Consider the following 13,746-nt stretch of genomic DNA (forward strand, 5'->3'; position numbering starts at 1 on the left):
GACGCCAAGTGGCTGATCCCACTAGGTCAAGAATTTGAGACGTTCGGTTAGAAATATACGTCTTCCATGCATGTGGTGGTTTTTCCAACCAGGCTAGTACAATTTATGAATCGGACCACATATATAGTTTGCATTTTGTCATATTTAAATGCATTTGCACCATGGCTACTAATTTTGAAAGGAGTAGTGCGCCACATAACTCAAGTCGTGGGAGACTTATAGTTTTTAAAGGTTAATAAGTGGCTTGTGGTCGTGGTGCCACTTTGCGTGCGCACATAGATAGTAGCGCAGTATGCCTTTTCAGAGGCGTCACAAAAGCCATGTAATTCAACTTTGTGATCGGGAGAGTAATTTACCCATCGTGGAATTTGAATCTGAGAAATGTCATTCAGATTTTTTGCGAACTGGGACCATTTTTCTAAGCGAAGAGGTTTCACTTGTTCGTCCCAGTCGGTTCCATATAGCCATAATTCTTGTATTAAGATTTTCGCTTGGATCATAATTTCGAAAGCCATCCTGCGGGGTCGAAAAGTTTTGCCACCGAGGATAAAATCTGTCTTTTCGTTATGGCTGATAATGCGGATATGGACTCTGTCGTGTATGAGAACTGGTCCGATATCGCATTCCATTGGATGCCTAGTGTTTTTGTTGTACTTTCCTTTTCGAAACTAAGGAAATTAGTGTCCAACAAATTTTCTTTTGGTATATTTTTTAATATACTTGGGTGATTCGCCGTAATCTTTTTTAATGGAAACCCTGCGGATGTGAGGGCTTGGATTACTTGTGATAATGATTCGTATGCTCGTGGAAGACTGTGACTTCCAGACAGAATATCGTTTACATACGTTTGTGTTTTTAACACCTGGGTCGCCAGAGGAAATTCTGACTTGGTGTTTTCTGCCAATTCGTGGAGCGTTCGAATGGCTAAATATGGGGCACAGTTTACGCCAAAGGTAAAGGTTAATTTAAAGTCGCGCAAAGGACTGGTGGGGGATCTTCGGAACATAATACGTTGAAAATCTTGGTCGTCTTTACGTACGCCTATTTGCCGGTACATTTTTTCAACGTCCCCATTGAATAGTATTTGTATATACGCCAGTTTAGAATAAGCAGCATTAAATCAGGTTGGAGCGTGGGTCCCGTAAACAGGATATCGTTTAGGGAATTCCCCGAGCTAGTGGATCTTGAGGCGTTGAAAACAACTCTTACTTTAGTTGTTTTTTTATCTGGCTTTACTACTGCATGATGTGGCAAGTAAAAGGAGTAGTATTTGCCGTTGACGATTTTCTCCCCTGGGTTTACTTCCTCCATATGATCTAAATGGAGGTATTCTTCTAACACACCATCATATTCAGATTTGAGTTCGCCTTTTTTAAGTAGGTTTCTTTCCATACTTAGAAACTGCTGTATTGCAGAGGTGCGAGAGTGACCTAAGGCGAGTGTGTTAGGAAATTGTTGCTTAAGTGGTAGATGTACGACGTATCGACCATTTTCTGATCTAGTAGTTGTGGCTTTGTAAAAATCCTCACAATACTGATCTTCAGGGGTTGTGACTGATATGGGGGGGAGTTCTTCTAGTTCCCAAAATTTTCTCAATTGTGAATTGAGGTACTCATTTGAGACTTCCTCAACTTGAGTTGTCAATGTTGTAACTGGTTCCGCAACTAGTCCGCTTAGGACCCATCCGAAAATGGTATTTTGCGCCAGAAGTGTTTTGGTAATTTTCTCAATACCTTCGAGAATAATTTGTGGTATGAGATCGCTGCCTAATAGGAGATCTATTTGAGCGGGGGTGTTGCAGTTTGGGTCTGCTAGCTTCAGGTGTGAAACCTTTTGCCAATGTTTGCTATTTATGTGATAGCTGGGTAACATATTGGTTAATTGCGGTAAGACAATAGCTTCTGCTTGTATGCGCTTATCCGCTTTGGGGGAAAAGAGGGTAATGGGGCAGATTTTACTTGAGTTTTGAACAACTCTTCCGCCCTTTCCCGTGATTTCAAAGTTGGCCAGTTTTGTTGGTAACTGTAGCCTGTTTTGTGCCCTAGACGCTATAAAAGATCGTTGTGATCCTTGGTCTATTAAGGTTCTGAGTTTAAACAGTTCTCCTCGGTGTTCGATGGAGACAACTGCTGTGGGTAATAGCACCCTACTGTGACTTTCGCTATGTAGCGTTTGGGTTTTCAACGCCTTTGAGCAGCATGGTGCTTCTTGGCAGTTTTCAGAGTTTGTTGTGGCAACTAATCCTGTTGCTCGTTTTACGTTTGCATTGTTCGGGGGTGAGCTGGAAAAATTGGTTATATGTAACATAGAATGATGTCTTTTATGGCAGTAAACGCAATTAAATTTGCTTTCGCAATCTTTAAGCGTATGCGCATGTGACAAACAGTTGGTACATAATTTTTTCGTTCTTACGAAATTGTTTCGATCGCTAACATTCATTTTTTTGAATTTTTCGCATAATTTTAGTTTGTGACCTCCTCTACAAAGTTCGCATGACGTTTGCTTATATTGTTCGGAAGAGAGCGATTGATTTTTAAAAAAGCTTCTATTTAAGTTATTGTGGCTACTTGCTTGGGGTCTGTTGAAGCTTCTATTGAGGTCGTTTTGAACGTTTTTCGTTCTGACTAGTTTTTTATCTACCCTTTCTGCAATTTCGTATTGGGTAGTAAGAAATTCTTTCATTTGCTGCCACGTTGGGCACTTTTTTTCGCGATGAGAGCGATTGCTCCCACAAAAGTAACGATTTTTCTGGTAATGCAGCTGTGCATATATTTACCAGAATGGGGTCCCAATATTCTGTGGGAATATTCTGTGTCGATAAAACCGACAAACAATTTGAAACAGTGGATTGAAGCTTTATGAACTCTTCACTTGTTTCTTTCTGAATTTTTGGTAAATTCATTAATATCGTCACCTGTTTGTCGACCAATATTCTTTCGTTTTCATAACGTGCTTTTAGAGCTTCCCAAGCAAAATTAAAATTTTCGTCATTGAGAGCGAACTGTTTGACTATTACGCCTGCCTGACCTTTGGTTTTGTATCTGAGGTGATACAATTTCTGTGCTTCTGATAATTTAGGATGGTTTATGTACACAGCTGTAAACATGTCCCGGAAGGACGGCCACTGTTCATAACCGCCATGAAATATATCTGTGTCGCATACTGGCACTTTAAGGTTAATACCTGAACTTGCCTCTTGGGCTTGTCTTTGTGGCAGCTCTACTCTCGGTTGTGGAGTAGGTGCAATTGCTCTTAATAGCTTTAGTTGATCAGAAATCATTGCCTTTGTGTCTTCGAACTGGTCTAGGCAGTGTTCATACTTGGTGTATGCCGAGGATTTAAAATTTTCCGGTAGATCTGAGTCATCAGATTCTACGATTGCGTCATATGCCGCTTGGAGACGTGTCCAGAAATTGTCTAAATTATCTTTTTTGATTTCTAAGACCGATTCAGAATTGTCTTGAATCGGTGAAGATGAAAATCGAGTGCAGTATCGTATCAAACTGTCACTCTCAGCAATGAACTTTGTATAAGTAATGTCTTTACTCCTCTTTAGTTTTGTAGCACCTTGCTTTGAGCGTGTAGCTTCTGCCGGTGTACACGGACTTTTTTCGTCTGAAATCATTTTTGAAACTTTTAGCAACTGAGTTGTTTTAGATTCCTTTGAGTCTGAGCTCATTTAAAAGATGTATAGAATATCAAAACATCTTAGTGAAAACTAGACTTGTAGATGTTTCGAAAAGTTTCGTATATATTGTTCAATAGAGGACTCTTTTGTCTGCAAGAGTTTCAAAAAAATCAATAAAACCAATGGCTTTTGGATAAACCGAGATTTCAAAAACTATTTTCGTTTATATATGTATTTGATTAGACGAGAACTCTTTTAGGTAAATAAGAGTTTTGAACGAAATTAAAATATAAGATAACGCTTAACGTATTTAATAATATGCGCGATCGCGAACTCTTTTAAGTTAATAAGAGTTTTCAAATGGAATAAATAATTAATCGCTTAAATTGGATTTAATTATTTTTTTTTTTTATGACCGGAAATTATTTTAAGTATTTAATTTTTCTGAGTATATTCCTTTTTTTTTTTTTTTATTCTTTATGCCCAAATGTCCTATAGGGTATCCCTATAGGTGGATATTTTATTATGTGCTAATGAGCGCTCGTATTAGAGATCACTGCACTTTGTACATATGCATGTATGTACATATGTATTACGCTTTGTTTTTTACACAATCCTGCTTGTTTTTGTTGATCAAAAATCAAGGGGTATTGCGAAAATATGCCAATGTGGACTTTGAATATATGTTATACGCAATCCTGCTTGGTTTTGTTAGCCAAAATCCAAGGGGTATCGCGGAGCATATGCCAATGTGGACTTTGAAGCAATTAGCGTATATACATACGTGACAATACACTTTTGTACAAATTTTAGATTTTACAAAAAATCCTTTTATATATATATATATATATATATATATGTATTTATTGTTATAATTGTACCCAATGTCGATTGGGTGTTTGTATATATTGTCTATATTGATATGCGCCCGTATGTGCATATATATATACGCGTGTATATATACATGTATATATGTTTGTACGAAAAACACCGAAAAGAGAATTAACCGACCGCAGGTAATTTTCTCAAGTTCACTCGTTTTTCTATATATGTATATATTTTTATATTGCGCCGCATATACTTATACATGTATATGTATATACATATGTTCGCAGTGGTAAGAAGCCGCGAAAGGAGAATTTAATAATTTTTAATTGTAGATATATGTATGAATGTATAAATATTTATTTGAAATATATTGGTTTGAGAGAAAGATCAAGTTATGCTCTTCGTATGTTATAGTGGTATAAGTGGTATATGTATATGTATGTATAAATATGCCTTTGAAATATATTGATTTGAGAGAAAGAGCAAGTTATGCTCTTCATATGTTATAGTGGTATAAGTGATATATGTATATGTATGTATGTATGAAACAGAATTTTATTTGCGCAAATCGTTTTTTTTTTTCTTATGATTGCCGTAGGTTATTTTAGGCAATCCTGCTTATACTTGAATAAGTATTTACCGGCAATCAATAATCCGCTATGTGCAGTACCAAACTGCTTTGTTTGCGGTTTCTCGGTTTCTACCGGAAAATAAAGCGGATACCGAAAACAGCTTGGTAACGGTTCTCACTGCTTTTTTGATACATACATAATTACGGGTGTATAATACAAAAATTGAAAGTAACGATACACTCACTTTGCTTTCCTCCAGGGGCTTTTTGGGGATAGTAAGAGGTATGGTAAGAGTTTACGTGTGTATTCCTCTGCGAATGGTAGGCACCTTGCCGTGGTGCAGGGGCTTAAGTCGCTAGGCATACTCGGCACCCCTCAACCGGTGTGGGTGGTGTCGGCTGAGACTGCCCACGCAGGATGTCGGGTGCCGCATGCGTGCGGCAACCAAGATCTACCACCTCCTAATCCAGGGTGTTATGCGACTCCCGTGCCCTTTGGATGGTTTGCAGCCAGGAGGTAAATCCGGCTGTATTTTAACGGAGCCTTCCCAACACCGGGCCGAATTGGGAAGTAATGGTGGCCTTACCGCGGCATGGGGCTCTGTCGCGGCGGACCTCTGAGTTCCCCTATAAAACACATAGACCCGACGGCTTACCTCGTTGAGCCAAGGGTCGTAAGACCAAGATGATAGACTTAACAACAACAACAACAACAACACCCACTAACACAACTACAACTACGACAAGGCAACAACCAACGCAGACGTCAAAGGACAATGATAACAACAGCGGCCCTGCTGCAGGTAAGGGAGGCTCAGGGGCTAAACGTAAGTACAAATACCTGGACATCCTATCACCCGATGAGCGCGCGCTGTTTGAGGAGCATGCGAGAGACGACGATGACGACATGCCCTCATGCAGCGGCACCCAGCGGGTGGCATCCACTGCACCCGCTAACATTGTGGCGGACCACTCTGCAACTCCTCAAAACAGGACCAGCCAGGAGGAGTCGCAGCGATCTTGTGCGGCAGGAGGCACGCGCAAAAGGAAGAGGAGGCGCAGGGGAAGACTGCCCCCTCTACCACCATTAGGTAGTCCGGGTGGAAACGATGACCCCCGTAGGAGGGGAATGAGTGGTGCCAGCCTAAAATGGTACCTTAGGCACCTCCAGGAGGGAAAGACTTCGGAGGTAGCCGAAAAACTAGCAAAGAACAGGAGGACTTCCGTCTGAGCTACCGTTTCAGCACGGTAGTCTTGAGGCCCTACAAGCCGAAGACAACCGGACAGGAAGTCGATAAGATGCAGGTGGACGAGGAGACTTCTCGTCCCAGCATCACGTCAGCCGAGCAGGATGTAACTGCGATAGACACAGCGGAAGTCCCAGCAGTAAAGCCGACTGCGGAGGAGGGAGTGCTACCCTCTACGCAGGAGCTCCTGGAGGGACTTGAGGACATTACTGATACTGCGGGGGACGGGGCAGAAGAGGACCAGCTCCTCACTGAACCGACCTTATAGTGATCGCAGGCATGGGTGTAGCCCAGGTGAACCTGCACCACGCGGCGACAGCATCCGCTGTAATCGCGAGCAGGTTCTCGGCGGATAACCTGGGCATCCTGTTAATACAGGAGCCATGGGTCCACAGAGGAGAAGTCAAGGGCCTCAATGTGGACAACAACAAGGTAATCTGGGATCTTTCCAGTGAGAGACCCCGAGCCTGTATTGCAATTAGAAGAAATATTGACGTTTTATGTATTTCAGAATTCCTAACCCAGGACCTAGTTGCAGTACAAGTCAGAGATGAGGAGGGAGCAGACTTCGTTTTGGCAACGGCTTATCTGCCAGGAGACACTTCCACTGCGCCGCCGGAAGCGGTGCAGGGCCTGGTGGACTACTGCAGAAGGAACAAGTTACCCCTGGTCTTGGGGTGTGACGCGAATGCGCACCACACAGAATGGGGAAGTACCGACTGTAATGTACGAGGTGAGTCTCTCCTAGAATTTATCATTAGTAATAATTTAAGTATTGAAAATGTTGGGTGCGAACCCACATTTGTCACAAGCAAAAGGAGGGAAGTATTGGACATTACCCTGAGCAACGAGCTCATGTCGGGGGTGGTCTCGCAGTGGAGGGTGTCGTCGGAACCCTCACTGTCGGACCACAGGATCCTGAGGTTCGTGCTAGGGGTGGAGGTCATGACAATTCCCCCCAAACGTATCCCCAAAAACACTAACTGGGCTGTCTATCGGGATACATTAGAGCGTAACCTGTTAGGGGACAGGAGGACGGGCAGAGGAATATCGGCCCTGGGATTAGAGTGCAAGATATCTGCGCTGAACCAGGCCATCACAAATGCGTACCACTGCAGCTGCCCCCTAAAGACGATCACCAAGGGGCGCAACTGCCCGTGGTGGTCCAAAAAACTCTCAGATCTCCGATCTAAAGTGCGTAAGCTTTTCACCAAAGCCAAACGCACAGGAGACTGGGAGGAGTACAAATGCAGCCTAACCGCCTATAATAAGGAGATTAGGTCGGCAAAACAAGAGAATTTCAGAAGTTTCTGTGAGAACGTCTCCTCAGCGCCAGAAGCAGCTAGGCTGCACAAAGCGCTGGCCAAGGGTAAGACCAACACTGAACTAGCGATTCAAAGAGGGGATGGCACTTATACAACAAGTGCGGAGGAGAGGGCTACGTTACTCCTACGCGCGCATTTTCCGGAGACTGTTGAGGTGGACCAGTGCCCACCTGTCGTGGAGCACAAGCCGTCTCGCCTGGACTGGGTGCTTGCAAGGAAACTGTTTACTGCGGACTCAGTCAGGTGGGCCACGGCCTCGTTCGCCAAATTCAAGTCTCCGGGCGCAGACGGTATCTTTCCGGCGCTCCTGCAACAAGGTGAGCAGATCCTGCTGCCACACCTTGTTCAGCTGATGAGAGATAGCCTAGCGCTGGCGTACATCCCTGAACCCTGGAGGACAGCGAAGGTGATCTTTATACCGAAAGTAGGAAGGAAAGACTATTCGCTGGCTAAATCTTTTAGACCGATCAGTCTAACCTCATTCCTATTGAAAAGTATGGAAAAGATCATAGACCAGGAAATAAGATCGAAGGCTCTCGTAATTACACCCCTGCATGCTAACCAGCATGCGTACAGGGCAGGCAGATCGACGAACACTGCCCTGTACCAGCTTACCTCGGAGATACAAAGCTCACTAGATGTAGGGGAAGTGACGTTATGTGCCTTCTTAGACATCGAAATTGCCTTTGACAACACATCCCACGGGAGCGTGGCAAGGGCACTGGAGAAAAGAAATGTGGCACCTACAATGCGCAGGTGGATAGAGGCAGTACTGCGCACCAGAATAGCTGAAACAACAGCAGGAGGCACCACAATACGTCTCGGTACTACTAAGGGCTGCCCACAGGGAGGTGTGCTATCCCCCCTGCTGTGGAGCCTAGTCGTAGACGAGCTACTTGAATTACTGACGAACAATGGAATCCGCTGCCAAGGTTATGCGGACGATATTGTCATCATAGCCAGAGGCAAATTCCCGAGTACTCTCTGCGACATCGTACAAAGGGGACTAGGCCTAGCAAAGGGTTGGTGCAACAGCGTTGGACTAAACATCAACCCCTTGAAGACGACCATCGTCCCATTCACGAGGCGCAGATCTCTGGCTGGCCTGAGGAACTTAACACTCGGAGGCAGAGAAATACAGATGACTAACATGGTCAAATATCTAGGTCTAACGCTGGATTCCACGTTAAAATGGAAGCAGCACATAGACCTGACCATAGTCAAAGCCACAAAAGCACTGATGGTGTGCAACCGGCTGGCTGGTAAATCCTGGGGGTGTAACCCTAGGATTATCAGATGGTTGTACACTATGATAGTGCGACCAATTATTACAGCAAAGCGACGGTAGCTCTCAAACTATCGAAACTGCAAAGACTCGCATGCGTCTGTATGACGGGAGCCATGCGCACCTGTCCGACGGCTGCACTTGAGGCCCTGCTGGAGCTCACACCGCTTAACTTGGTAGTCGGTCAAGTAGCCAAGCACACTCTGCTTCAAATGACAGCAGAGGGGACTGGCAAAGGTAAAGTTATCTCATCCCGACGCATGGAAGAGCTAAGTGATATCATACCACTGGCTCTTCTTCCAAGGGACACCATTAGCAAAAAGGTGAACTTCACCAAGAAGTTCAAGATCACTCTCGGCAGCAAGGCCGAGTGGAGCGACTCCGCTCTCGAGCTATTACTTTGGGATAGCTCGATCACCGACGGCTCTAAAACGGGGGAGGGAATTGGCGCAGGGGTCGCGGGACCACGCACAAGGCTCTCCATACCTATGGGTAAGTTTCCGAGCATATTCCAAGCGGAGGTTTTTGCTATAAGTCGGTGCGTTGAGTTAAACCTCCAGCGCGGCTATCGCAATGAACGTATAGCTATTCTAAGCGATAGCCAAGCGGCACTCAAGGCGATCACGTCGTACGAGGTGAAATCGCTACTGGTGCTGGAGTGTATAGAACGGCTGAATAACCTGGCAGAGTGCAACCAAGTGCACCTTATTTGGGTGCCTGGGCACAAAGGCATTGCCGGGAATGAACTGGCCGATAAGCTTGCCCGCTCCGCAGCATCCGCCAGCATGGTAGGACCTGAACCTTTTATAGCGGTGGGTTCCCACGCCATAAAGGAGCGGTTCCGCAAGGATGAAGCAGTGGGTAGGGAGAGGCATTGGCAACACCTTCCAAGCTTGCGACACGCAAAGTTGCTAATGAATGGCTATAATCTCAAAAGATTTAAGTTTATAATCAGTCTCCCAAGAGATAAAGTCAGGCTACTCGTCGCCTTCTACACCGGCCATTGCAAACTCAAGAAGCACTTATTCAACATGGGCCTAGCTTCTTGTGCAAAGTGCCGGTTCTGCGACTTGGAGCCCGAAACTCCGGAACACCTGCTTTTGGATTGCACAGCAATCTGCAGGCGCAGGACTAAGGCCCTTGGATCCATGTTTTTAAATAGGGATCACATCGCCTCACTAGCACCTAGCAGTATACTGGAATTCATCAATTTGCTGGGGCCGGCTGAGACGCTGTGAGTAGGTCGAGAGCACAATAGACCCTAGGTCGCGGTGCAATCCTCATTCATTTATTTATCTTTTATCTTTTATCTATGTATGTATGTGTGGGCCTTGTGCGTGTGCCTGTGCTGTCGCCTGTCTATGCTTGTGCCTATCCTTCTCTTTCGTGTTTCTCCTGTCCTTATGTTGCTGGCGCTGTAGCTGTGCTCGTGTTTTGGTATGAATTTTTCTTGTTCGGGTTATGTCACTGCACTATCACTTTAAATGCCCATATGTATGTATATCGCAGGTGTATGGTTCTTTTTACTCTGCTTTTCCTCTCTACACTGCACTTTTTGTCACCACACCCTTTTTCTTTTTTTTTTCCTTTTTCTTTTTTCGCTTGTGGGTTAGTTTTGAACCCACTAACACTTTACATACATATGTGTATTGTATGTATATGCTATTTGTTCACTGCACTTTTGCCGCCACACTTCGTTAGGCTTGTTACAGCACTTATGCACGTAATGTAATTATGTATGTACATATGTATATGTATGTATATAATGCTGCCACCAACGGGTCTTGTTTAAACTGTGTACATATGTATGTCCCCACCACCGTTGTTTTTGCACAATTGTTTAAACCACTTTCACTTTTATTTTTTTTTCGTTGTTGTGTCACCTCACCACTTGTGATCACTTGTAGAATTTTTTTTTGTTAACTGTGACTCCTCACCACCGTTGTCTTTTGACCACTTGTAGAATTTGTTTTTTTTTTTTTTGTTAACTGTGACTCCTCACCACCGTTGTCTTTGACTACTTTTAATACTTTTTTTGTTTGTTAACTGTGTCACGCCACTTTTTTTTTTTTTTTTTGTTAACTGTGACTCCTCACCACCGTTGTCGTTGACCACTTTTAATACTTTCTTTGTTTGTTAACTGTGTCACGCCACTTTTTTTTTTAAATCGTTATCGCGTTACCGTCACCGTTTGTTTTTTTTTTTTAAAGACTTGATGATTTTTCACAAGTGCCGTCCGGTACGACTCGAAGGACCATAGAAAAGTTATCAAATTCGCGGCAACTCACCTTTGATTTGGCGACGACTTGGTAGGTTGAAACGAAAAAGCGTGAAGAAAAAAAAACCTGGTTGCTTGCTGGAGAACCGTATATGCGCGCGGATTGTATGAGAAAGAGAGCCTGGCGCCGTCCGCCAGTTCCTTTTGTTGATTGCGTGTGCGAAAGGTGTGGTGTAAAAGATGATGTGTTGAGTGTGGTACGTAGTGTGGGATGACCGGAAATGATCCGCATGATGCCAATGTGTTGAGTATAGGATGTGCAGTGTGGGGTGAAGATGTGTTGATTATGGTGTGTATGCGTGGGGTGTAGTTGTATTATATTAAGAGGGGGGTCAGGTGCTCATTTAGCCACCTTTTTTATGGATTGGGCACAGCACACTTAAATTCCAATCGTTGGGCATGCTTTCGTCCGACCATATTTTGCAAAGAAGCTGATGCATGCTCCTTATCAGTTCTTCGCCGCCGTGTTTGAATAACTTGGCCGGCAATCCATCGGCCCCCGCCGCTTTGTTTTTCTTCAGGCGGGTAATTGCTATTCGAACTTCTTCATGGTCGGGTAATGGAACGTCTGCTCCATCGTTAACGATTGGGGAATCGGGTTCGCCTTCTCCTGGCGTTGCACGATCACTACCATTCAGCAGGCTGGAGAAGTGTTCCCTCCATAATTTTATTATGCTCTGGGCATCGGTTGACTAGATCCCCTTTGGGGGTTCTACAAGAGTATGCTCCGGTTTTGAAATCTTCTGTAAGTCGCCGCATCTTTTCGTACAATTTTCGAGCATTACCCCTGTCGGCCAGCTTATCAAGCTCTTCGTACTCACACATTTCGGCCTCTTTCTTTTTATTTATTTATTTATTTTAATATGACTTGTAAATAAATTTACAGACATACTAGAAAAAAAGGAAACTGGCTGATTAGGCCTTCGTCCCACTCTTTCTTTTTCTGTCTACAAATACAGGCATGACTTGACAACGTCCGGTGAGTTTTACGTGGGTACCTGCTTACTCCACGGCGCACAGTGGGGTAAATGGTGCTCGAAATGGAGATTAATTCCCACAAGTCTTCTAGTTATGAAAAAGTTATTTTTTTTAGTTAATCTCCCCCCCACCCCCCCCCCCCCCAGTGCTCATTTAGCCAAGCAGAATAAAAAAGCAAGCGACGGAAATTGAACCTTTCAAATGATTTATTAATCAAAATATTGAAAAACAAAACAAAAAAAATTTAAAAAAATGTTTGTATGAAAAAAAGTTATTTTTTGGAATTGTCCAATTTTTCGACCTTTCCTCATGAAAAGTATAGGTTTTTTTTATTTCTAAACCTTCTACGATCCACAACGAACAACCTCTGAAAATCTCGAGCCTTAGCGTTACTAACGAACAAACATTCGAGAAAAGGGCTGTTTTTAGGGGTTTTCCTGCAATTAATCCAATATTTTTCGCCGTAAAGACCATCTTTGAACTTCAACGAACATTTAAAAAAATAATTGGCCAAATTGGTTCAGGCGTTGTTAAGTTATGCCCTAAGCAACACATTTTGCGATTAATTTTTTTTATATTATCTTTATACATAAAAATCTCGTGTCATGTTGTTTGTCCGTGATGGACGCCTAAACTACTGTACCGATTTTAAATTTTATTGCACACCATGTGCAAATTGATCCAATTTGAGACACAGGATATTATTTACATACAAATTATAATCGCAATATTATCTTATTGAAAATTATTTGTGTATTATTTGACAGTCAGAATTATTTGTTAGCTCCAAAAGATTCTAACAGATGACGTTATGTTAAAAATACAAACGTTTTATATAAGCTACAACTTAATAGCATAATCATTAATTATTTTAATATTCAAATACAAAATAAATTTAGGTTACACCTTAGTTTCAGCAATAAGTAATTATTACTCTATTAAATTTGTGTTTTTAACATAGCGCCATCTATTGAATACTTACTCAATCCAGCCAACAGTTAACGTCATCAGAGAGGCACGATGCAAGCGTGTTGAAAGAGCATTAAGCTACCGATAATTTATGCACTGTTCTTGAGGAAAGAAATGAATTGATTAAGAGTATTTTTCCGAATATACAGAGTAATTACTTGAATTATAACTGGCTCAGTGAGCGGACTATTTTGGATTTTGGCAGCCAAATTGTTGATGTTGACGAAATTAACTTCCAAATACAACAGTTGTTACCAGGCGATCCGATATATTTTAAATCAATCGATACTGCCCTTATCGGAAATTGAAAGTGTAAGTTTTCCAAATGAATTTTAAAATTCACTAGATATACCCGGAATGCCACCACATAATCTTCGATAAAAGAATGGTACACCTAATTTTCTCCTGCGTCATTTGAATCCACCTCGATTATGCAATGGTGCGAGTTTGGATATCAAAAAGATCACCGGAAATATTCTTGAAGCTACTATATTATCTGGAAAGTTTAAAGGTGAAGTGGTCCTGTTGCCAAGTATTCCAATGATACCATCGGATTCTACGATAACCTTCAGGAGCTACAATTTCCACTTCGTTTAGCTTTTGCAATGATGATAAATAAACCTCAAAGCCAAACAAG

The 13,746-nt window shown here is 42.9% G+C and overlaps 1 protein-coding gene across 1 annotated transcript; it reads left to right on the plus strand.

Moving 5' to 3' along the window:
• The first annotated feature begins 8,790 nt into the window (after positions 1-8,790).
• On the plus strand, positions 8,791-13,142 carry LOC125779713 (uncharacterized). The gene is made up of 3 exons (XM_049460986.1): positions 8,791-8,861; positions 8,934-9,745; positions 13,102-13,142. Exons 1-3 carry the CDS (start codon positions 8,791-8,793, stop codon positions 13,140-13,142), a joined length of 924 nt encoding a protein of 307 aa, XP_049316943.1.
• The last annotated feature ends 604 nt before the right edge of the window (positions 13,143-13,746 follow it).

Source organism: Bactrocera dorsalis, chromosome 6 (assembly GCF_023373825.1).
Source record: "Bactrocera dorsalis isolate Fly_Bdor chromosome 6, ASM2337382v1, whole genome shotgun sequence".
Taxonomy (NCBI): Eukaryota; Metazoa; Arthropoda; class Insecta; order Diptera; family Tephritidae; genus Bactrocera; species Bactrocera dorsalis.

Excerpts from the sequence above, each read along its gene's own strand:
- LOC125779713 (XM_049460986.1), top strand. The coding sequence starts at position 8,791 with ATGGAAGCAGCACATAGACCTGACCATAGTCAAAGCCACAAAAGCACT. Across the intron at positions 8,862-8,933 it reads GGTGTGCAACCGGCTGGCTG|CAAAGCGACGGTAGCTCTCA; the intron begins GTAAATCCTGGG and ends CAATTATTACAG. Across the intron at positions 9,746-13,101 it reads CCGCAAGGATGAAGCAGTGG|CGCCATCTATTGAATACTTA; the intron begins GTAGGGAGAGGC and ends TTTTTAACATAG.